The 23,990-nt window shown below is 41.0% G+C and overlaps 5 protein-coding genes across 8 annotated transcripts; 4 read left to right on the top strand and 1 right to left on the bottom strand.

Annotated features, from left to right (window-relative positions):
• The first annotated feature begins 139 nt into the window (after positions 1-139).
• Nak (Numb-associated kinase) lies at positions 140-11,847 on the top strand. 4 transcript variants are annotated; one of them, XM_036812894.3, is made up of 9 exons: positions 140-635; positions 3,833-3,966; positions 4,030-4,163; positions 4,240-4,792; positions 4,854-5,419; positions 5,935-6,233; positions 6,309-6,554; positions 8,908-10,271; positions 10,756-11,135. In XM_036812894.3, the coding sequence occupies exons 1-9, from the start codon at positions 473-475 to the stop codon at positions 10,885-10,887; spliced, it is 3,591 nt and encodes a 1,196-aa protein (XP_036668789.3). In that variant the 5' UTR covers positions 140-472; the 3' UTR covers positions 10,888-11,135. The 4 variants fall into 4 exon arrangements, with proteins under 4 accessions (XP_036668789.3, XP_016941525.3, XP_016941533.3 ...); XM_017086036.4 differs by having other exon boundaries at positions 8,908-11,847; XM_017086044.4 differs by lacking the exons at positions 8,908-10,271; positions 10,756-11,135 and adding an exon at positions 7,821-8,376 and having other exon boundaries at positions 141-635.
• A 584-nt stretch (positions 11,848-12,431) lies between these two features.
• On the top strand, positions 12,432-14,624 carry Bhmt (Betaine-homocysteine S-methyltransferase). Its single transcript, XM_017069583.4, has 2 exons — positions 12,432-13,217; positions 13,869-14,624. Exons 1-2 carry the CDS (start codon positions 12,603-12,605, stop codon positions 14,247-14,249), a joined length of 996 nt encoding a protein of 331 aa, XP_016925072.3. The 5' UTR covers positions 12,432-12,602; the 3' UTR covers positions 14,250-14,624.
• Positions 14,625-15,629: 1,005 nt separating this feature from the next.
• LOC108005161 (homocysteine S-methyltransferase) lies at positions 15,630-18,161 on the top strand. Its single transcript, XM_017068338.4, has 4 exons — positions 15,630-15,803; positions 16,609-16,779; positions 16,846-17,025; positions 17,369-18,161. The coding sequence occupies exons 2-4, from the start codon at positions 16,623-16,625 to the stop codon at positions 18,025-18,027; spliced, it is 996 nt and encodes a 331-aa protein (XP_016923827.2). The 5' UTR covers positions 15,630-15,803; positions 16,609-16,622; the 3' UTR covers positions 18,028-18,161.
• A 550-nt stretch (positions 18,162-18,711) lies between these two features.
• Positions 18,712-19,477, top strand: Nedd8 (Nedd8 ubiquitin like modifier). The gene is made up of 3 exons (XM_017090470.4): positions 18,712-18,869; positions 19,024-19,154; positions 19,217-19,477. Exons 1-3 carry the CDS (start codon positions 18,852-18,854, stop codon positions 19,320-19,322), a joined length of 255 nt encoding a protein of 84 aa, XP_016945959.1. The 5' UTR covers positions 18,712-18,851; the 3' UTR covers positions 19,323-19,477.
• Positions 19,478-19,516: 39 nt separating this feature from the next.
• On the bottom strand, positions 19,517-21,672 carry LOC108021656 (glutathione S-transferase C-terminal domain-containing protein homolog). Its single transcript, XM_017090469.4, has 4 exons — positions 21,420-21,672; positions 21,188-21,357; positions 20,601-21,066; positions 19,517-20,547 (listed from the first exon to the last, which is right to left on the bottom strand). The coding sequence occupies exons 1-4, from the start codon at positions 21,561-21,563 to the stop codon at positions 19,570-19,572; spliced, it is 1,758 nt and encodes a 585-aa protein (XP_016945958.3). The 5' UTR covers positions 21,564-21,672; the 3' UTR covers positions 19,517-19,569.
• Between the last annotated feature and the right edge of the window lie 2,318 nt (positions 21,673-23,990).

Raw genomic sequence — 23,990 nt, 5'->3', positions numbered from 1 at the left:
TTTATTATTTGATTATGCATTTTATCTACTTTTGGGTGATTTTTAACTTCTAGCTATTTCACGCCCGCAACATTGCTATTTTTTGCCAATCGATAGTCGGCTGCACTGGCGGCGGATTGCGCATCGAACTGCAGCACACCGCTCTGGTCACACTGGCCCCACGAACAAAAAAAAGCAGCAGGAAAATCGAACAACTTTCTTTTTCCCCTGCATTGTGTGTGTGCATGCAAAAACACAAAGTGCGCAGAATAGCTTAATTCAGCTAACCGATTCGACTCGAACGTGGATTAATTGGCCAGCGGCACCGACGCCTCGCCCTCCGTCAGTCGCCTCCACAAAAAAAAGATTGCCAAAAACACCTACGCGCAGGCAATTAAGACCGTGTGAATTTGTGTGCGTGTGCTCGCGAGTGTGTGTGTGTGTGTGTAGTGCTGCTGGGCAGTAAACATTTTCTGGTGAAAATCGGGGGAAAATGAAGAAAATCCTGTCCAAGTTCGAGCGCAATGAGAACTCGCGACTGGAGAATCCACCCAACAGCAGCAGCTCGTCGTCCTCGAACGAGAAGAACAGCTTTGTGGGCAAGGTCTTTACAGTGGGACGCGTCACGGTCACCGTGGAGGATGTCCTGGCAGAAGGTACACATATACTACACATCCCACTATCCATCTATCTTTGTCCGCACTTCCCCTATCTCCCTACACGTAGCAATGCGATTATGTTTATCACCGGGCTGATTTACAGGTGGGCAGTAACCTACATGCCCCATTCGTTCCTCCCTCCGTCAGATTAGATAAAAAATGTAGAATTCCCAAATGTGGGGCGTACAAACCGCTAAAGAGCATAGAAATCAGCTGCGTATCCACTTAATTGGGGGCGCCACTTGTCGCATTTCCGATTATACATACGGTCGAAATTAACTAACTCGAACTCCCAGAAATGTTTTCAAAATTTCAGTCTAATATATAAATGTTTTATCAGTTGAAAATACTTTTATTTCCGATATTTTTTGTTTTTATTTTAGTTTGTTTTTTTTTATTAATATAGTTTACTTATCTTTTTTAACTAGTAAACCATTGACCCTTATCAACGCATAACTTCAAATGTTTGCCCTTGGCACAGAGTTATTTATGTATTTTCGTAACTCGAATTTTTAATGGTGTTGCAGGGAGTCATAATGTCAAAATGTTTGACCATTATAAAAAGCTGTTTGGCCAAGATCAAATATGTATATCTAAACTTTAGCATGTGACTATAGGTTTTCCGTATTAGAGAAGTTCGACTGTACACACAGTCACAGCTCTGGTTGGTTTTTCCATAGAATACCCATAGAATTCCCGTAGCCACTACACATGGCCACAAATCAATTGAATCAATTATGTTAATTTAGCCAATGAAGCGGCAAGACCAACACAGAACTGCCTTCATCTGCCGACTGTCTCCCAGTTTTCCGTTTTCAACCTTTCGCCGAGTAAAATGGCAAAGTTCGACCCTAAGGAAATTGCCATGGCTTTGTCCTTGTCCTTGAATTGCGGAGTGCACCATATATCCTGTGTTGCAAGTGGCTTGGCACAAACACCAACCATCTAACATTTGATCTTCTAACGATTGCTCAGACAAAGCACTGCCTTCCATTCACTACCTTTCCTTTAGCCATTACGTAGTACTTTTTTTTTGTACTTTTTATACTTTTGGCAAGCGGACTCGATTCGTAATGTTGTTTTGCGCTGCGCTGGCGCCGCTGTCAGACAGTCAGCTGTTTTCGAGGATACCCTGTGATTTATAAGGTGGAGGGTGTACCAAGCTAGTCTATAGTTTGTATTTAAAAAAATACAATGTGTGATTGATTCTTCTTAAAATGTTAAGTTTATTTAATTAATATCATTGCGTTTTTGAAGAATTATTATTATAAGAATAATAACAACCGATTTTAATAAGAATAATGAGCGAATTTTAAGAATAATTGGATTTTGGAGTCTTGTCTTTAATAGGAACTGATTTCCTTTCAAATAACAATAGTTTATCTTTGAAAAAAGAAATCGATTCCCACAAATCCAATATGATATACTTCTTAGTTATTAAAAGGACTCATTTTAGTTTTAAAAAATATATAGAAATAGACTGGATATAGATTTATACGATAGACGTTCAGTATTCGTGATTTCTTACGAGGATCATATGATATCATCAAAACAATCACGTATTGAACACTTTTTTTCATAGATCTTTCAATGCTGTTTTTACTTATTAAATTCAAAAGAACTTCTACTGTCTGAATATGCTGAGTATCTCTACAGTAACACGGTGCTTAATCGCCTTAATTTTTTACCTGGTCTGTTTGACTTAACTTTTGAGCACCCAACAAGACAGCTCCAGTACCAACAACACTTGGAAATGACTAAGCGACAAACCGTTAACGAATGAAGCTTTTCCCCTTGCCCCACCTTAACCCCCTAATGCCCGGTTTGCATTCGACTCCCCATTTAGCCCCTTTCAGCCACTTTTTCTACCCTAGTTTGCGTTTTAAATTGCCTTCTCAAGTTTTCTCGCTTCGCTACAATTGTGCATTGTTATTGTTGCTTTTCATAACTATTATTACTGATTGTTGTTGCCGTACTTTTTGCCAAAGTTGATTTGTTGCTGCTGGCTGGCAACCTTCAGCATTGATTAACATTTGACGCCATAATTTCACAAAGTCGAGCAAAAATCAAGCAAAAATGGTTACATTCGTATGTCCGCTATTCATTTCTCTCTATCTTTTACACAGAGAGAAATATTTGTATAAATATGACATATTGGTGAATATTTTTTCAAAAATGATTTAAAAAAACGTATTATTTTGTCAATTAAAAATAACATTGTGGTCACTGATTAATTAATGAACTTATCAATTTAAGTATATAATTTTTTATGTGATATGATATATATATTTTCCCCAGTGCCCACGCTCCCTATCTTTTTTCCACCCCTCGATCTTCCCCCGCTGAGTATTGTTATTGTCGCATGTTATTGTTGTTATTTCTGTACGTGACCTTCAATAGTTTAGTTTATATTGCGTTGCCTTTTTATCGTACATTTTGAAGTGGCGCAAAGCGACAGGTGACGAGGGGCTGAATGTGGGGGCTCTACTTGAATTCTATTTGCAATAAAATGAAATAAACCTCATGCAAATCGTCTGTTGGGCAAAACATGTGTAAATCGTTCCATGGCCAGACAGTGAATACTATCGTTCGAATTCAAATACCCTTTAATTAAATCTGCATCGGGTGCATATTTGCACTGCACTTATGTGAACGTGAATTATGTGAAAGGAAAAAAAACTAGATTTGAATCACGTATCTATCATATTTTGAAAATAAAAATTACATCCTATTTTATTAAATTTGAATTATATTTACATATATACTCATTTTTTAATGGGAAACTACAACAATTTTTTTATTATGATGCATCATTTTTATTTTTGGAAGAAAATACTCATTGGCATAACATTATAAAGAAAAATGAAAGAAATACAGTATCTTTAAAAAATGTTTCCTGTATAAAGAGTGAGTAGATTAAAATATTTGCATAATAATTCTTAATTCTCAATTACTTAGGGTAATTTCAATATAATAATATGAGTTTTTTACACAATAATAAGTAGTAAAGTTGTGCAATCTTTTTTGAAACTATAGGGTATTCACAACGGATTGTGTTATCATTAAGTTTACTCCCCTAGTTGATATGTGCTTTGCTGTTTACAGCTGACAGCTGTTATGGATGTCTAGTCCGTCAAGTTACCCCCACTAATGGTCTGTTTTTCTCTTCCCCCATCTCCCCAAAACTCACGCAGGTGGTTTCGCCATGGTCTTTTTGGCCAGGGGCAACGGCGGAGGCAGTGCCTCGGCAACCAAGTACGCCCTGAAGCGAATGTACGTCAACAATGAGCACGATCTGAATGTGGCCAAGCGCGAGATACAGATTGCGGTGAGTTAATAAACCAGGACAAACAAACCTAATCTAATAGAACAATCACTTCCCTTCTTACAGAGCAACCTGAGCGGGCACAAGAACATCATCGGCTACGTGGACTCGAGCATCACGCCCACCGGGAACGGGGTGTGCGAGGTGCTCCTCCTGATGCCCTACTGTAAGCATCACATGCTAGCCATGATGAATGCAAGGTAAACCAAGTGAACCAATTAATACGAATTCATTTGATCCCTGAAGTCAAATGTAATTGAATCAAATCACCCGTAGATTACACGTTGGCTTCACGGAGCCCGAGGTGCTTAACATCTTCTGTGATATTGCCGAGGCTGTCTCCCGATTGCACTACTGTCAGACCCCGATCATCCACCGTGATCTGAAAGTGGAGAACATCCTGCAGACGGATGCGGGCAACTTCGTGCTCTGCGACTTTGGATCGGCCACGGCCAAGACGCTAAATCCTCAGCAGCACGGAGTCACTGTGGTGCAGGAGGAAATCCAGAAGTACACCACTCTGTCCTATCGTGCTCCCGAAATGATCGACCTGTACGGGGGAAAGAGCATCACCACCAAGGCGGACATCTGGGCATTGGGTTGCATGCTCTACAAGCTGTGTTTCTTTTCCTTACCCTTTGGGGAAAGCACACTGGCCATCCAGAATGGGCAGTTCTCCATTCCAGACTCCTCGAAGTACTCGAAGGGCATGCACCAGCTGATTAAGTATATGTTGGATACGGATCTGGAGAAGAGGCCAAACATTTGGCAAGTCTGCGAAGTGGCCTTTCGACTTGCTGGCAAGGAAAACCCCGTACAAAATCTACATGTAAGTTACACTGGAAGTCAATCCATATAAATTGTTAGTTAATAATTGATTTTTCCATTAGAAAACTCCCATTCCAAACTTCGAACTGCTGGTGGTGCCTCCGTTTGAGTCGGAGGCGAAGAGGATCAGTGCTGCAGCCTCCAAGGCAGCCAAGGCCCAAAACGTGTCGGTTGTGGAGGCGGGCACCAGCGTTGCTCCTCGTTCTCGGCCCAAGGGTTCCTCTGCGGTGCATGGAGGAAATCCCTTGGGTCTCGGTTTGCCGCCCAGTCCCTCTCCCAGGCAGAATATCACCTCTCCACAGCCTCAGCCGCAGCCTGTGGTCGAGCAGTTTCAGGCCAACTTTCCAGCTATGCCGCCGGGTCCACCGCCTCAAGCGGTTACTCCGGCAGCTCCTGCTGCCAGTAATCTCTTCGAGACGAGTGGCTATCCAGATCCCTTCAATGAGCCAGCCGCGGCTGCAATTCCAGCTGAATTTATACCAGCAGCAGAAGAGCCCAATAAGGAGGAAGTGCCTCACGATTTGAATGCCACAGACGGCACGCCCACGAAGAATATGCTAACGCCTCCGAAACCCAGCGGAGGTGGTGGTCATAGGCGAAACGTCAGCGATACATCGGCCTTTAATAAGTAAGTGGAATATGAGTGAATAAGATAAACTAAAATCAAGAATACCAATGTTGATTCTAGTAATTTTAATTGTTAAGTGTACTATCACCTAATTAATATAGAAATTTTAGATTTCAAGATCAAGACTGAGCAAGATTATTACCAATTTTAAAAAACAAACACATTTTGGTTTGATGAATACTAACTTTAATTTTTAACACAAATATTCTTGATTTTAGACCCTTTTTAATGGCTTGATCTAGCACGATCTGTATGTGTTCTGTGTTCTGCTCTTCTCTTGCCTTTTCACTCACTCTCTGCTTGTCTCTTTCTGTGTGTTCTTCATCCTTAAGAGCTACAAGTGACCAGGATGAGGGCGATGAGCCGCGAAGCCAATAGAAACTTTGTAGCCTTAAGATCTGTAACCCATCCCGTATTTACTTCTTATGCCTTGCTTGCTCTTTTCCCTTACAAATTTTAATTTTACCCATCACTCACTGATCATCTAATCATTCATTTATTTCGTTGCGCTCCAGAACGTTTGCCAATGAGACAAGTCAGTTTCTGGCCCCGTTTAACAATAACTTGGCTGCAATGGGCGATGGTCCCCAGACTTTGGCCAGTGCTGCCTCAAATCCTGGGATTTATGCCTCTGCAAATGCGAACTCTGCCGCTGTATCCATTAGCGAGTTATTGAAGTCAGGACAAACGGCAGTGGAGAAGCGTGTTGAGGCCTGGAATCCATTCGAAGAGGAGCAGCCCTTTAGCCAGATGACCGAGGATCATATCTTCGAGGCGGAGTTCGACAAGATCCGCCAAAGAGGAAGTCAAGGAAGTAAGTTGAGGGATCGGTTTTGTATAAGTTATTTAATTTGTTCAGAATCTCTCACTAATCAAAACCTTATTCCAGGCATTACAGCCAAATCGGCTTCCACAACATCCACTCTGACGCCCACGGAGCAGAATCCCTCAGCGGTTGTGGCTCCCGTTGCAGCTGTTCCTCCACCTGCTCCAGGTGCAGTGCCTCCTCCTGCTGCAATTACGGCAGCCGTGTCGCCTCATCCACCGCAGCTTTCGGAGGATCCATTCGGATCGGCGCCATTCAGTTTGCCACCCGGACTGCGCGAGAAGGCGAGCTCGCTGCGCAAAACCGGAGGTAAAGCATGAAATTCTACCTTAACCGTTTGCAATGCCAGAATACGTTTAGTTTTCCGATTGTTGCTTTTGTTCGCTCTCAATCTCGATGCAGAAAGTGAAAGTGATTTGAACGTAGACGTAGACGTAGTCTAAAAACTTCCTAGTAACGCTCAGCTCAACTCAGCAGAGAGCCGCCAAGGCGATCTCCTCGATATCCTCCATCCAAGGAGCCGCTTCCAGACAACATCGGCAGACGCCGAAAGATCCGATCAGCCCCCAGCTATAGATTATCCATATACTAGCCGATCGCTGCTCGATCGAAAGATTTAGCGTGCCATATAGAACAATGGAAGATCCCGCGACGTAGACTACTTAAGTGCAATCAATTAAATTGTAAATACCCCAATGCACCCAATAATCGTCCCGAAAATAACGTAAAGCAACTGTCGATCATCTTATAATTTATTTTCGTCGTTTCATACGTTTTTTTGGCCACAGATATCAGAAACTCTGTCTCTATAAGGCTGCCCAAAAGAAAACTTAAAAAAATACCTACAAATGGAAGTCAAATCAGATAATTTATTAATGATAATCCAAATTAAGATTTAAATCGTCAATCATTTTATTTTTGACAAATATTACTATAGGGAAGATTTAACTAAATTATTGATGAATAAGTTTTATCAAACATTTTTAAAGTATTTTTTGTCTGTTATGGAAATTAGTTATGCATTTTACCATCCTCCCCATCCCCTTAACAATCTCCAATCTTAGCGCTTCTAACAAAAATATACTTGGTGCTGGTACTATGCTAGAAACAAATAAAAGCTTAAAAAAACCAAAAATAATTATTATTATATCTAGCATCTATACAAATTTAGTTCTTAACAGTAATAAATTAGCGGTTGTGGTTCGTAAACTAACCAATCAAAAGAACAAATTTCAATTATTTTTATTGTACAATTCATTGGCTTATTTGTAAATGTATCTACTCTGTGTGTAATTGTAAATTAAGCTAACTAAGAGAAAATATTAGATATATTTATTCATGTTGTTGGCGTAGAGTGTGAAGCAATTGAATTCAAACTAGCGTATACAATTTTGGCAATAATTTGCATATCACAGTTATTACTTACCATACATGTGTTAAAATCGTGCAATTCTAAAGATTAATGCTAAAGAGATTATTATTATGGATCTGTAGATCTAATTGCCGCTCAACATGACAGCAAACTCGATTAAGATTTTTATCTCTGATTGTTTTATATTTTCGCTTTCGATAAAGTTCGCCTAAAGCTCCGATCCCTGCGGATGTGGCAGCAGACAAACAAACAAAAGTAACGCAATCAATTGTTAATAATCATCACGAGAGTCCAATCAACGCAAGACAATAGACGATCAAGTCCGAGATAGTCCAAGAATGTTTTCCAAATTGTCGAAATTGATTCCTCATGCTCCCCACACACAGCCACACCAATTGAAATGTTCAACTAGCTATAACTACTACTCTTGTTAATACTGTAAATAAGTTAAATCGATGGGAGAAAACACCTTGAAGCGTTAAACCAAAGAGCTAAAAGTTAGTAACTAGAATAACCCAAGATGAGCAACAGATAAAGCGCAATGAAAGCAACAAAAGTCAGGTAACCAAGACACATACAAGCAAATTATCAGATGACAACAAATACAGATTATATCTATATATACATAAAGCACTATATATTTATACAAACCAGTTAAGAAAGGGCGTAAGCTTAAGTTCAGCCACAAGAAATGTATGAGATTCAAACCAAAACTGAAGCAAAACTGCAATAAACTCTATAATATGTTTAAAAACCAAACTGAACATTCACAAAATGTAAATCAAACTAACTAAATTTGTGGGTAATTTAATTTATGCTTGGGCATGCACAGATACCGATGACAAAAATCATATTTTTAAATGGAAAAATTATGAGTGAACATTTGTAATTTGCTATTTTTAAAAGATCTGTATTTTCGTTGAATCTAAAACCAAAATGAAAATCTTTTTCAATTGATAATTTGAATTTAAAAAGAAGGAAATATTAGAATTTAACTGTGCACGCCTCAAAATCAACACATAATTCCCCAATTTACCTTTTGGGTCAACATTACAACGTATTCCAGCTTTTATCGTCGCGTTCGTCATTCAACTAACCAAAATATTACGTATACGTCACGTTGAGCATAGAGCATTCACAAATCACTCAGTAACTCATTGCATTTCAGGGGATCATCCACATGTTCTCACTCTATTCATCCATATTTAGTTGTAGAACAAACTGCCGCTAACCCGTTTACCCGTAATCTCATTACCTTACTGCATAAAAGTCCTTCGCTCTCGTCCACAGCGAAATTCATTGGCGTCTCCTCCGGCGGAGCAGGAGGTGGAGTGGCCACGCCCATCGGCCTGGTAACAGGAGGAGCCAACACCGCCACCTCATCCAATTCATCCAAGTGGCTGCTCTCACCCACATTGGAGGTTTCCAGCGAGGAGAAGACCTCGCTCATCAGCAAACTTAAAACCGATTCGGAATGCGGAATGCCCAGCGGTGTTGGAGGGGCAGTAGAAGGTGTCTCTGGCTATGTTAAGCTCCCACTGGAAGATCGCAACAAGTATGAAAAGCTTCGCAGCAAGGATCAGCCTACAACCGATGACTCCGACTCCGAGGGTTCCGAGTTCTTTCAACAAGATAGCGATGAAGGCGGTGGCGGCATCTTCAAGCAGATGCAGCTGGTGACTAGCAATTTGCCGGAGACCATCCATAAGATCCAGCAAGTGGCCTATCACAAGGTGGATAAGACAGCCCATTTGCCCATAGTGAAGAAACTTCGCGACAAGACCAAGAAACCCACGTCAGCTGCCCACCAGGCCGCGCAGCAACTGAATCTCATGGCGGCTGCAGTGGCTGCACAGGCGGAAGAAGCTGCCAAGGCGGCCGAATCGGATGGTGATTCCATAGGATCTGCCAGTGATCTGCGGGCCGAGGATGATGACCTCTTCGACGAGAATCCTCGCCAGACCCAGGCCAAGCTACGTCGTCCCTTGCCAACGGAAATGGATGGAATCAGCGAGTCGGTTAAGACCTGCAGCAGTTCTGCCTATCATGCTGAATGCGAGAGTGTGACCACCCATGAAGACGATGTGCGGAGCAGGGTGGTGGTCAAAGTGCGAATGAGGAAGAAGGACCGTAGCCTGGTAGCTGGCAATGGAGATCCAAGTGCTCCGTCCGAAGAACTAAGTCCCACATCCAGCGATCTGCTGCACAAGTTCGGCGATCGTCCGTTGCTGCTGGATGACGAATTGGATTATGGTTCTGGGGAGAGCAAGAGCAGCACCGAATCTCCCCTGGCGGCACCGCTACCGACGAATCCCGAGATACTTGAATCGGAGGAGGATGTGTTTGCCCTGGCTCCCTTTAAGTTACCCGTGGGTATTCCTTTAAAAAGGAAGAGCAAGCCCAAGACGAAGCCCAAACCCTCTGAGCCTGAGATGTGGACCTCTACACCAGTTAAATCCGCCGGTGCTGGTGATCCCTCGACGAACTTTGCCAGCTTTCCAGCGCAGCTCACGCCAACAAACCAAGTGGGGAATTCCCCGCAGCTAGACGAGTTCAATGAACCAATTTTCAATCCCTTCCAGGAGAACGCACAGAAGTCAGAGCCGGTGGAAAGTAACCAATGCGATCTGTTCGGCTTGGAGCCATTTCCACAGGTAATTCGAACCATCGAACAGAACCCACAGCACCACCAGATCCACCAATTTCCCAGCCACAACAACAACAACAATGTGATCAAAGTGCCCGCCTCCGTGTCTGTGTCTCTTCCTGCCTCCGTTCCCGTGTCCGTTTCTGTCAATGCGTCTGCCCCACAACTGGTGACCATAAATCACTCGATTATAATCAATAAAACGCCAGAGCCATTGATGATCTATAATAATAATAACAATAACCAGTCGGTTAAGTCGAGTGGCACCAGCAGTGTGTATGTGAATGTGCCGTCTTACTCCAGCATGAGCACCAGTTCCTGCTCCATTAATCAGCCACAATCCTCACCAGCAGCTGTGATCCCAGTTCCGGCACCTGTTCCAGTTCCTGCCCCCGTTTCTGTAGCAGTTTCTGCTCCGATTCCCGCGTCTGTTACCCATCTTCGTCCATTGCTGCCCATTGCCGATAATGCTTATGTGCAAATCTCCCAAGATCGCTGCTCCGATTTCACACCGGACGACGAGGAGGAGCCCGTGGTGCTGCGTGATGCCGATGTGGTGGCAGACGGGATCGGTATACCTGCCCCTGGAAAGGTCAAGAAGGAGAAGTCCCATCTGGCTGTGAGGGTTCTGCCGGGAAAGCTCACCCAAAAGGTGAAGGGCGCCTCGTACAAAAAAGTAAGCGCTGCCGCCCTGGGATCTACCAGTTCGCTGAGTTCCGGCAGCAAGCAGAAACACCAGAGATTGCAGTACCAGTCCCACGATGATGACGACGACGAGCCTGATCAGGATGAGAATCGAGGAGCGGGTGGCAGTCGTAATTTCCAATCAAATACCATACAAAGTTCAGCCAAAACGGGCTTCAGCAACATGAGCTTTGAGGACTTTCCATCGGATCAGGAAATGGATCGCTTGTCCAGGACGATTCCCTTTGAAGTGGTTAGAAACGAAAAGATGCTGCTCGAGGCGGAGAAGAAATTTGGATCCCTCAAAAGGCGCAACAACCTGTTCTCGTAAATGAAAAGTAGGGCCAAAACTATCAAGGAGACCTGAGACTGAGTGTTTCAAACTATTTTGGCATTTCGTTTAAGCTTTTCTCCGTTCCGTTTTTAGTGTCGTTCCAATAACAAATATCTGTATTTTTTGAGCCTAGTATTTATTCCCGTGTAGCAATGTTGAAAAGTGGTTAATATTATAACTACACATATTATACACAGAACAAGAACAATACCTATAACTGTTATTTAGTGCAACAATGTAAAATAGTTTTTAGAAGTGAAAGATGTTTTAGAATTTATACAATGCGTAAGTTTACCAAAGTTACATTTATGTTCGTGGCATTTTTCAGCTTGAAATATTCCCTGGATTATTTATTTATACAAAACTATGTGATTATACACCCAATAACAACCCCAAAAACAATTTATTGCTTAAACCAATTGCATTCACTAACACCAAGGTATTTAGGAATTAATTATTCTATCCGTACCGATTAACATACTCGTCTATGTTAGCACACCATTTGTTTTGCATATGTATTATCTCGATTATATAAAATATGCCTATTGTATTTATATATTTTAAACCAGTGTTTTAATTGGTTTCTGTGGGAAAAAGTCAAATATTAAAAAAATATTGGTTTTTAAGATTATAGTTCAATTTTACAGCCACGACTGTTGGCGGGGCAGTATGTCAGCTGCAGGGTTGCTTTTTTTAAAAGATAACGTAAAGACATCTGTTGCTCATTCAAAATTTGTATATATATACATATTTTTGCGGTTAAGTACCTCATACTTTTTTTTATTATGCTCTCTTTGTCCACCGCTTGTTGCTATTTTAGTACTTTTGTGACATTAAATGCCATTGAAATCTTACAAATTTACAGTACGAACTGTAACCTCGCCGATTGAATTTTTTTAAATTTCTAATTTTTGAAAATCAATTTTAAATTTAAATTGTGCCAAAAACTTTATTCGATTGTTGAGTTACAACGAGAAAACTACTGCTAAATAGTAGTACCTTTCTAGCTCTGGTTATCTTATAACTTTATAAATATCTTAAACGTTTTACCTTATCAAGTGTTCACTGTACACTGAACAGCTCGTAAACAAAGAACAGCTGAGCTGTGCAAAAGTGTAGGTGTGTTTTTGTGTTGTGAAAACTCACACAAGATAAGCGGAAAAGTTGCCAACCCAAGCAAAAAATCCGACAAAATCATAAAATTCCAAGTCAACAAAACTCACAATATCACGTATCTGTCAGATACAAAATACAGTCCTATCGGCTTGGTAGCTCTGAGAAAATTCTTTAGTTTAGCAAAACACGTAGGCCAGAGAAGCCATGGAGAAGAACAGCAGTTGGAACTGGAGCATCAAAGGAATACTGGTAAAGTGTGGAGGATTCTCATCGCAACTGGCCAAGAATGTCACCGAAAAAGTGGACGGAGATCCATTGTGGGGATCCCGATTTGATGCCACAAACCCGGAGGCTGTGATTAAAACACATCTCGACTTTCTGCGTAATGGAGCGGATATTATTTTAACCAATACGTACCAGTCCAGTGTGGAGGGTTTTGTCAAGTACCTGGGCGTGACCAAAGATCGGGGTGAGGAACTGATCCAAAAGAGTGTGGAACTGGCGAAGGAGGCCAAAAAACAGTACCTAACAGAAACCGGTTCAGGATTGGAAACGACTCTGCCCCTGATATTGGGCTCAATAGGTCCCTATGGAGCATGTCTTCACGATGGATCCGAGTATTCCGGCAACTATGCGGACACGATAACCAAGGATCAGCTGAAGCAGTGGCACAGGACCAGAATCGAAATATGTTTGGCCGCTGGGGTCGATGGATTGGCCCTGGAAACTCTTCCCTGCCAAATGGAAGCGGAGGCAGTTACAGAATTTGTACTTGAAAACTGTCCAGATGCGAAATTCTGGGTCTCTTTTCAATGCAAGGTGAGTAATTGCGTTGTAGTATTTCCTCTATAATATCAAACAAAAACATCTCTTGACGAATTAAAAAACTAGTGACGATCGCACCTTCAGCCAATAAAATTGAAAACATTTTAGAAAATATTCGGGCGTAAGATTCTTATGTGCAACAATATAAATTGTATACAACTAAGCGCTGAAGTGATTTCTGTTGTATTTGTGTCACAAAATAGGATCAGAAATTGTATATGTTTACAATAGGACGTACCACTTCTTATCATCGTTAGGTTTTCCTTTTTCCGTTATACTAGATACCATTAGGGTTTGAATTGTATTACCTAGTTACAAAAAAGGATAATTCATTCTATTTATCTTTCTATTTATCTAAATGTTCAACAATAAATGTAACAATGTATGTCATTAGATTTAAGAACCAATTTTGTCCAAATTTAAATATGTTTACCAGTTGTGACTAGCGCTGTAATTTATAAGTTTTAAAACTTGTAGCGTTAGGAAGCCTAAAACAATAAATAATAATAATAATAATAATCATTTCATACCTCAAATGTTAAATCGTTGCTTGTGATTTTTACTAATACAATATTTAAATTAAAGCAACTAGTAAATATGACACTCTAAGATTATCGGTAACTAACTCTTGATCTATAATTTCAGGATGAGAAAAATCTGGCGAGTGGTGAATCCTTTGCGGAGGCAGCTCTCTCCATATGGCGGCTGGTCCAAAACCAGAAGGCTGTCCACCGGCTCCTTGGAATCGGTGTCAACTGTGTGAACCCACTATTTGTGACACCTTTGCTAACATCACTCACGCAAGTTGCCGGACCGGATCGTATCCCACTGGTGGTCTACAGTAATCGCGGCGAGATTTGGGATGCGGATCAGGGCGAATGGACTGGAAACGGCGAGGAAGTGGTCAAATTTGTGCCCGAGTGGATACAGCTGGGAGCTCGCATCGTAGGCGGCTGTTGCCGAGTCTATCCGACGGATGTTTTGGCGATCCGCAAGTACGTCGATAGCCTCAACATAAAGTCGTAATCGGTCGAGCACTCCGAGCACTGATAGCTGAGTTGTCGTTAACGCGAAAGCCGTTTCGTGTGACTAGACCTAGACCTATTTAGTTTGCTAAGTACATATGTACATTTTTTGTACCCAGATCAGATGGGCTGCCTAATCAGCAGAGAGTGGAAAAAAGCGTGGACGGCTGGGCTGGGAGACAAAAACAGATTAAACGGACGGACCAAAGGTAAACAAGTGGGCTGGGAACGGGGACTGGCGGTCACCCAGCGACTGTTTTTGCAAACCTAGCTCAATTCAAGTCGAAATCCAAATCAGAAAAATCTCTGATTCAAATTTTATACATCAACGTGCATTTGTCCTTTAAAATAAAGTTTATTACGTTTTTACTCTTCATTATCGACTTTAAATTTTATAAAAAAAAAAATTTGTATTGATGTAAGTAAGAATACTATTTCTATAACTGAACTCTAATTTAGTAAATTTACTTTTGTATTCTGTGGGAACAAAAAATATTCCTTATTTCTGACACTTTTATAACTATAAAAATTTGTTATATTAAAAAAACATTTAATGAAAAAGTTTACCAAGTCTGATCTCATTAATTTTTTAATATTATACTTTTGTACATTAAAAATGAATACTACAATATCTTGTCCTAAGCTATTAAACATACTTTTTATGCCCAAGATATGTAGAAAAGCATGCTGTATCTTATAAGAGAAGGAAAGCGAATGTTTTTAGTTTATATCTCGACCTAGTAGCCTCTTTAACAAAAATGTTGCATCTAGAAACCAAAAGTTATACAGTGTAAAGTAATGCGCAAAAAACGAAAGCGCCTTTGAGGTATGCAAACTTTTTTGTTACGATGGCTATTTAAAAATCGGAGGTCCATGACATTAGCTTTCTTTTCTGCTTGTTTACCATTAGAAATGCAATAAATTATTTTGTTTTTAAATTAATTTGTTTTCGGACCACGATCTTATGCTATTTGAAGTACCCGCACCCGCTGTTACTCTCTCAAGAAGGCAAAGTCAACAACCAAATACATATTGAGTATTGGATCTACGCGGTTTCCAGAGGTTATCGAAGTCGATTTGGCAGAGATCCCGAGAAGACGAAGTCGAATCCCGAGACTCGGCAAACTGAACCACGCACTCCGACGATCCGTAGATTTCATCAGCCTTGTGGAGGAGGAGACGCAGTCAATCCGGACAATCCAATCTGGCTGGCCAGCGTCTGGCAGCTGTGCACCCGGCTTATCAACCACAAAGTATCACTGGGTGGGGGCACTCTCGTGTTTGTGTTTGCCGATTTGTTTTGTTATAAATTTTATTTATTAATTTCGCCCCGATAAGCCGCACAGCTGAGTGGCTGGCCGGAAGGTATAAAAGCCCCTCGAAATGCTGTAAAACACTTAATCGTTTGGCGAGCACCCAGTGAGACAGATCGTATTCAACAGTCCGAGAGTTCTGTGAAAAAGAAAACAAAAAGCCTGATAAACAGCCAGTCTAGCGTCTAATAAAGTTGATATTGAATTTAACGATTTACAAGATCTATAAATAAGCTTCCAAGGTGAGTGCGGCACATTATCGTGTGCATGTGGCTGACTGGCTGCCAGATTCTCTGCCAGAGAGTGACCCAATTCTGTAATGAAGGTCCCAATTTAAAGTCAGATGAAGAACAGAGACTGATACAATTATAAATCACAATAAAATAATTTTAAAGTATTCAAATATATAAGAACTACAATATCTATTCCACATTTTTATAAATCAATTTTAAAATATATCGTAATGATTTTTTTTAAACATGAATAATTTTTAGAAATACGTTTTTCTTTAAAAGCTTAAATTTGAAATTCTCTATCATTATTATTATTTTGAACAGAATAACAGGAAAACGAAACGTTTTTATTTTGTATACTCTATGATATTGCAATCTTCATATGAATGTATGACCTTTCTTAAAATTTTCCTAATATCAAAATGATAAATAAAAAGATGATTTTTCTGTTTTCGAATTTTAAGTTACAAACTAGTATCTATTAGTTCATTCCTAACGTGGCTGATAAAATGCAGTAATACATTCTCGAATGTACTTCTTAGATTAAGTTGTGAGTGCACTGGTCTTTCGATCTGCACAGTTCGTTGAACTAGAAAGTAGCGATAAGTTTGTATGATCCAATTAGTAAACAACTGTGCCAAAGCCAGCACTTGATGCAACATTGTTTCAGATCAATATGAATTCAATAGGCAATCGCCCAGATGTCGGAGCTCATATAACAGAGACCCCTCTGAATAAATACATATTAATTATCTCTCATTTCGCTGACGTATATAACTAATAAATAATTTTGCATGGACCCTCCTGCTTTCAGCAAACCTTGTAATCATGGGATTGACGCGCGTGCTGGTAAAGGATGGCGGCTTCGGCACCCAGATGACCGTCCATGTGGGCAACTCAGTGGATGGGGATCCGCTGTGGAGTGCCAGGTTTAACGCCACCAATCCGGCGGCCATCATCAGTACCCATCTGGATTTCCTGCAGAGTGAGCACATGGTTGCCAGAAGCAATTAGCAACAGACTAACTGAAATTTTTCCCTGCCAACAACAGATGGAGCCGATATCATTTTAACCAACACCTATCAGTCCAGTGTCGAGGGTTACATGGAGTATCTGGAGCTGGACGAAGAGCAGAGCATCGAGCTGATAAGGAACACGGTCCGTTTGGCCCACATCGCCAAGGAACGCTATCTCACCGAGTGCTATCAGGCCCAGCTGGCGGTTCCGGAAGGTAAGTCCAGATCTTGCTGAAATCATATCTCATGTCGTTATAACTTGTGCTGGAGTAATTAATTTTTAATTAGTACCACACTTGAAAATGATATTTATTCAACAATTATATTTGCTTGTATACGGTTCTGAGATTTTTAGATTCATATCTTTTGGTTTTTCTTTTTAACTTTCTCAACTTTTATTATATTTATGATTTAATCGATGATTTCTTTAATAATTTAATTTAAATTTTTAGAAATTATACATATGTATTTAAAATATTTTATTGATTAAATAATAGATATAATGTTCTTTTTTATTTCCGATTTGTGTAATTAAAAAAATTTTTTTGGTACTTTCAGGCTACCCCTTGATCATTGCTTCCATTGGACCTTTTGGTGCCCACCTGCACGATGGCTCCGAATACACCGGCAGCTATGCCGATTACGTGCCCGCCAAGGAGATCACGGACTGGCATCGCGTGAGGATCGAGGCTTGTCTGGAGGCTGGCGTGGATGCATTGGCAATCGAGACGATTCCCTGCCAAATGGAGGCGGAAGCTCTGGTGGAGATGCTGTGCGACGATTATCCGGAGGTGAAGTTCTGGGTGGCCTTCCAGTGCAAGGATGAGAGTACCCTGGCGCATGGCGAGACCTTTGCGGATGCCGCCAATGCCATTTGGGACTTATTGGCCGAACGAAATGCCCAGGATAAATGCATGGCCATCGGTGTAAATTGCGTGCATCCAAAGTTTGTGACCCCACTGTTCAAAAGTTTGAATGGAGATCGCGAAGTGGATGAGCAGATTCCTCTGGTGGTATACCCAAATAGTGGAGAAGTTTACGACGTGGTCAACGGCTGGCAGGGAAGGGAGCACTGCGTTCCACTGGCGAACTACGTACCCGAGTGGGCGCAATTGGGGGCCAAGGTTATTGGAGGATGCTGTCGCACCTATGCGAGGGATATCCGCCACATCGGCGAGGCCATTCGCGACTGGAACAAGCTGAAGAAACTCTCCTAGAGGCGAACTCTAAAGCTGGGGATCTCAGTAACATCAAACAGAACAAAATGCATTTCAAATTAGTCTTGTAAATACATCTAGTTAGTTTGTAAGGCTTAGAGTTAAAACTACTAATAAAGAAAAGACAGACAAAAGCTCACAGTGTATTATTATTAAACTATTTTTAAAAATATCTAATAAAGAGGGTACGATTATTACGATTTTTTATTTTGGGTTACGATTGTTAAAAAGAAAATTGTTTAATAAAAATGTATATATTATATTTATATTTCCATTATTTTGAGTGACTACTATAATGTTGTTTTAGTATTTATGCTCACTGCGGCGGGCAATAACCAAATACTGTTACGTTTACAATTCAAATATTAAATATTAAAACCGCCTATTTCAAACTATCGATAGCGCTGTAAATTGCCAGTCACTACGATGTTCAGTTCGACAGCAGTTCGACACAGAGCCCGCACTTATCGATGTTTTTTTAATATATTATAACATATAATTTTAATATAATTTTAAATATTTTATATATATATATATATATATATTATAAGTATGTATATTTTATACATAATATTTTATGTATATTTTATACATAATATTTTATGTATATTTTATACATAATATTTTATGTATATTTTATACATAATATTTTTATAAAAAAAGACAATCGATTGAACAGCCATCGATAGCATAATCGATATTTTGACAGCCCAGTCGAACTAACGCCGAAAGTGACAGCCAAAAAAAGAACCAGCTGTGGAGATTTGCAAAAATTTCAGATAATTTGTTAATTGTACAGAACCGGCTCGCTTAACACACACAATATGTTGATTAAAGTAAAGGTAAGTGGGGGCAAAAGTATTTTCACAGTAATCTCAGATGTCGACGGATTAAAGCCGAGCGTCACTTCAAACAACAACAAAATCCGGGGATGTTTCAATGTATTTGTATGGTTCCAAAATAATATTAATGAAAATATATATTGTACTCCACTAGACCCTGACCGGCAAGGAAATCGAAATCGACATTGAGCCCACAGACAAGGTGGATCGCATCAAGGAGCGAGTGGAGGAGAAAGAGGGCATTCCGCCCCAGCAACAGCGTCTTATTTTCTCCGGCAAGCAAATGTGAGTTCTTCTGGATTATTAGTCATTGAGCTTAACTAATTTCGTATGCAATCCCATTCCAGGAATGATGACAAAACCGCGGCGGACTACAAGGTGCAAGGTGGCTCGGTCCTCCATTTGGTCCTGGCCCTGCGAGGCGGTGATTCCATCCTGATACCTTGTCTATAACTAGCCTGTTGATAAGCGGAAAACATTCATTTACAATTCACTCAAATATATTAAGCTTGAGAAGCATCATATGGAGAATTATATATGTAAACTATAAAATCAGTCTGAAAAGTGGTTAAAAAGAGAGAATAAACAATAGAGAAAATCGGATCAAATTAAGTGCATTTGTCGGCCTGCCCCCGTCGAAGACCAGATTTAAAAAGGATTAAAAATGCATTTATTTGGGTATCAGTGGCAGTTTCCAAGTTCAGTTCTGTTTAACAAAACGTCCGACTAGCAGGTGATTCTTTGGCGTGCACTGCTCGGGCTTCAAGCGCGTGAGGATGACCTGGTATCCCGCCTCCTCCGCCTGCAGCTGGCGATCGGTGTCCACTACGGACATGCAGTAGAGTCCCTGCAGCGTGATCTCCGGCTTGCAGTTGGTGGTGCCCATCTCGTGCGCCTGGTCTGCTGAATGGGCAATGTACAAGTAGTCTTTTGTGCCCAAAACTCTTTGGAACGCTTCGCTGAGAGGGTATGAAATGTGTGGCATTGGCTGCAGGGATCCATAGCAGCAGGGACAGCAAACAAAGTGTGCCTTGGCTCTCCTGCACTGCTGCAAAACGATATCCGTGGCAGTTCCACAAGCGTGCAGAGATGCCCCGATCTCGAATCCTCCCACAAAGTAATCTATATTGCATTGGTAGAAGACACAGTTGTTCAGGCCCAGTTCGAGTGTCCTCTTTTGGGCTTGGAGCAGAGAAAAAGCTTTGTTTTCCATCACAATAACGGTGCATTTTGGCAGTTTCAGGGCAAGCAGAATGGCCAAGTGTCCAGTGCCACTGCAGAAGTCAACGATACGATCGCCTGGCTGCGCCAAGGAAACCACCGCGTTAGCCATGTTTTCCAGCTGCTGCCGCTTGCGCTCGAGTCGCTCCTTGGGCAATGCTGAACTCTTGGCGTGTGTGGGCTCGATCTGCTCCCAGTCGATGAGCTGCTGTCCGTAGGTGTGCTCCGAATCCGAGTTGAACTGCAGCTGCAGCGAGGACAGCTTTCCTAGTGCCGCTTCCACTTCCACCTGACTGGTGTAAATGCGATTCCTGGGCTTGTATCGCTTGGGATCGGCTTTGTACAGACTGGTGGCCTCGCAGTCGGGGATTCCGAGGTCTCCGGGAGGGGTCCTTACTGCCTGTGGCGCATATAGCTCTTTCAGGATCTTGGCGCACTTGTCATCAAAGGAATCGATCTGAAACGAATAGTTTTTAGGTACCACTCTAATCTCTAAATATTTATATTGACCTCACTAAACCAAGTACTCGTGAGTGGAAAATGAGGCAGCATCTGCCCGCAATGCTGGAAGACTATCCGTAATAGAGGATACAAGATGAGATCAGCAATTGTGAAGCTAATGCCCTCGGCGAATCGGTGTTCAATAAGCAGCTCCTCCTTGGGTGTGGTGCACTTGATCTGCACTCGCTCCCGCTTCTTGACTTTGCCGCCATTCTCTGTCTGATTGGCCTGCTCCCTGGCCTGCTTATAGATGTTGTGCATCCTGACTGGTTCGTTCATATGTTGCTCGAATCTCACCACTTCTGGTGGGACAGAATCCAGAATAAGACCATTGTGAAGATTACTGACAACGTTCACTACATCCACCTCACAGAATCTGGTCCAAATCGAAGCTTCAGACGGAGCCAAAAGGCAGCTGCCCTTGAAGCCCAACAGTTGCTTTAGTTCTTCATTCGGTTGCCTGGCTATAAGTTCCCTGAAATTAAAGAAATATATTTGAAGATATTCCATTATTAAGAATTTATACAAGAATTAAGAGTTAAAGCGAGCTAATAAGCATATATGTAATAAATAAGTTAAGTTCAATGAGGACTAACCTGCACACAGCACAGGTTCCTGCTATGAAGGTATTTCCATCCTTCTCATAAATAGGAAGTTTCAAATTTCGGATGGCGGGCAACGATGCGGCTTCCCTGCACGTGATGTGCTGATCAGTCAGCTCCTTCCTCAGCTGGGAGCTCCTTAAAGCTATTTTACCACCTTCGATCTTAGGGGAGAGATTATTAACATGCTTTCTCTAAGCCAACTTATAAAAATTCAATCTCAAACCTTTGTGGACACGAAGTTCACCCGCACATTTTTCGGATCGTTCAGAAACTTGTACGTAAACAAGGCCAGGAACGAGGAGACACTGGTGTAGATGGTGGTCTCCTTCTGAGTACTGATCTCGATCTCCAGGTACAACTGATCCATAGTTTTATTAACGGATCATTAAAACAAATTGGGAACTAAACAAAACCGAAAATAAAATAAACGGCGAGGAAATATAATAATAAGCCAGCTGGTTGGGGGGAGGGGGTCCAAACAGAAGGAAGAAGAGAAATTGACATTCACCTGCCGTCGTACAGAGTGGCTAATCATTTATCGATTGTTTTGCAACCCGCACAAGTGCGCGAATCTTTAATTTAAAATTTTGGTTACAACTGCCGGGCTTTTTTTTAGTTGGGTTATTATAGTCTTGTAGCATTGCAGACAATTTAGATTATATCTTCAAATATAGCAATAAATTAAATTTCAGTTTGTGTATTGTTTTTTAAGATTAATTCACAAACTTTTTAAAATTGTTCAAGATCTATCTTTTATACCAAGCATCGAGTCCCTATTACGCTTATAGAAAGACTTTTTTGTATTAGTTAAATAAAAAATAATTAATAATAATTAATTGGTTAAAATAAAAAAAAATAAATTTAAAACATCAAATATATGAAAACACAAAAAAGGTCAATTATTCTTGCTTAAAGAATATATTACTTTTACTTTTGTCATAAAATAATATCATAGGTGTCGTTTTAAGACAAGGACACTAACTTCCACGGGAATTTAAACATTCAACTCTTAAGTAAAATACCATGTTATGTATTTGTTCGCTTCAAGTACGTTTCTTAATAATGTATCTTAAAATCATAGCCATAGTTCCTACAATCCTTTTTGAGTTACCCAAGACTCGTTCCGGTCCGCCTTAACCCATCCTCTTTTTGACCATCCTCTTTTTTTAGTTTCTACCATTCCCATTCTTGTTCCCACCAACTCTCCCCTTTTTGCCGTGTTCCCATTGCCGATGGCTAAAAATAAAGAAGTTCTTGTTGCCGCCGTTCTTCTGGCTCAGCAAAAAGGGCAACATAATTCTTGGCATACACTTCCCTTGCAAATGGTCTTAACCCTTTTGGGAATGACTTGGTAGGATTGAAAATAAATTTGTTTAAATGCTATTTAACCTTTGATTTCCCATTCAATTGATTTCAACCAAAATGATTAATTTTAAAAAACATCCCTTAAACCAACTCCAATGTTTATGACAATCCGAATACCCAAATATTTTATCATTGGTATACCATGAAAACATCATATATCTATGTTTCTAAAAGTGACTTTAACCTTATAGATGATTTCTGTAGATATGGATACCAACATTATAGGTAGAGGTCACACTGGACGTAAGTTGTGGATACATAGGAAGGGTGAGCAGGTAAAACTGAAGGGTATTAACCGCCTCATTGCTGACGAGTTAATTTTAGCCATTTCGAGGAACGATGGGCCCAAGGAATGGGGAATGGGCATAAGGTAATGGTAATGGCGATGGGGAATGGGAACTGGGGAATGGAGGAGGCAGTCCGACTGAATGTTGGACTGTTTCATTTACCTGCTGCACTTTGCTGCTTGCCTGCTGCAATTTCTAATCGAAACGAAACCTTCTACCCTAATGATGGCCTCGGGAAATAACCTTGGCCCTTTGTTAGCTGAAAAATCGGAGTTTCGCCTCGCGAGATAATCACTTTTTGGAGGGAGAACTTGATGGTAACATGCAACATGCTGCATCGCTGAGTTTGTAATACTGTTCGCCTGCTCGAAGTTGTTCCGTTAAAATCTGTGCGCTAGGGCAGAGGCCACAAAATGTTGCACAAAAGTCCAGGGGAGCAACATAAAAAGGGCCAACAGCAGTCGTCTCCCTTGCACTCGCCCACTCTGTGCGGGCCCTTCGCCAGCGATATGCAACAGTCCAACACTCAGGCCCTCTCGCTCTGGCTTAGAATTCTTTTTCGCTTGGAAGTGTCATGGGGAATATGTAGCATGGGAAGAGGCATGGGAATATCGGGAAGCGGATGGAAGGGGGTGTTTTGCTCTGCTGCTCGAACTGCTTCTGATGTCGCTTTCCAGCGCTGCTGCTCGCCTGTTCCCGGACACCATCGAAATTTCACATGTATTCCCACGGCCTGAATTTTCCCATGAAGAAGAGGAAGAGGATGGGGAGAATTTCAACAAGAGACAGCCGGAGAATCGCTCACACACACACTCTGCCTCTTTTTTTTCCATTTTTTTTTTCATTGTTGCATTGAGTCTGCTCCCAGGGTCGGTGCACTGAAAAAGATTATCCCTTTAGTCCTAATATCGAGGAAACATTTTCGCATGACAGCGAGGGATGTGTGTGTTTCTACACATTTCTTCTGAATAAATATTTTTTCTTATGGGTATTGCGTTCTTCTAAAATTTGATTAGCAACTTCGTTTAAAAAATAGTACAAATATTTGTAGAGAAATATTAAAATGCTAAGTAGTGTCACTTTCACATGTTTTTACTAGTTTAGGTTACTTTGTTGCAATACCCTAAATTTTTATTATAAGA

This window comes from Drosophila suzukii, chromosome 2L (assembly GCF_043229965.1).
Source record: "Drosophila suzukii chromosome 2L, CBGP_Dsuzu_IsoJpt1.0, whole genome shotgun sequence".
NCBI classification, from domain to species: domain Eukaryota; kingdom Metazoa; phylum Arthropoda; class Insecta; order Diptera; family Drosophilidae; genus Drosophila; species Drosophila suzukii.
The sequence above is the reverse complement of the archived record's forward strand: the minus strand, read 5'-3'. Positions and strand labels throughout refer to the sequence as shown.

Bases quoted from the DNA above. Each gene is read 5' to 3' on its own strand.
- Nak (XM_017086036.4), top strand. From the start codon at position 473: ATGAAGAAAATCCTGTCCAAGTTCGAGCGCAATGAGAACTCGCGACTG. The intron at 4,164-4,239 runs GTAAACCAAGTG...AATCACCCGTAG, and splicing joins CTAGCCATGATGAATGCAAG to ATTACACGTTGGCTTCACGG. The intron at 6,234-6,308 runs GTAAGTTGAGGG...ACCTTATTCCAG, and splicing joins CCAAAGAGGAAGTCAAGGAA to GCATTACAGCCAAATCGGCT.
- Bhmt (XM_017069583.4), top strand. From the start codon at position 12,603: ATGGAGAAGAACAGCAGTTGGAACTGGAGCATCAAAGGAATACTGGTA. The intron at 13,218-13,868 runs GTGAGTAATTGC...CTATAATTTCAG, and splicing joins GGGTCTCTTTTCAATGCAAG to GATGAGAAAAATCTGGCGAG.
- LOC108005161 (XM_017068338.4), top strand. From the start codon at position 16,623: ATGGGATTGACGCGCGTGCTGGTAAAGGATGGCGGCTTCGGCACCCAG. The intron at 16,780-16,845 runs GTGAGCACATGG...TGCCAACAACAG, and splicing joins CCATCTGGATTTCCTGCAGA to ATGGAGCCGATATCATTTTA. The intron at 17,026-17,368 runs GTAAGTCCAGAT...TGGTACTTTCAG, and splicing joins CCAGCTGGCGGTTCCGGAAG to GCTACCCCTTGATCATTGCT.
- Nedd8 (XM_017090470.4), top strand. The intron at 19,155-19,216 runs GTGAGTTCTTCT...ATCCCATTCCAG, and splicing joins ATTTTCTCCGGCAAGCAAAT to GAATGATGACAAAACCGCGG.
- LOC108021656 (XM_017090469.4), bottom strand. From the start codon at position 21,563: ATGGATCAGTTGTACCTGGAGATCGAGATCAGTACTCAGAAGGAGACC. The intron at 21,358-21,419 runs GTTTGAGATTGA...CTCTCCCCTAAG, and splicing joins TGAACTTCGTGTCCACAAAG to ATCGAAGGTGGTAAAATAGC. The intron at 21,067-21,187 runs GTTAGTCCTCAT...CTTTAATTTCAG, and splicing joins GGAACCTGTGCTGTGTGCAG to GGAACTTATAGCCAGGCAAC.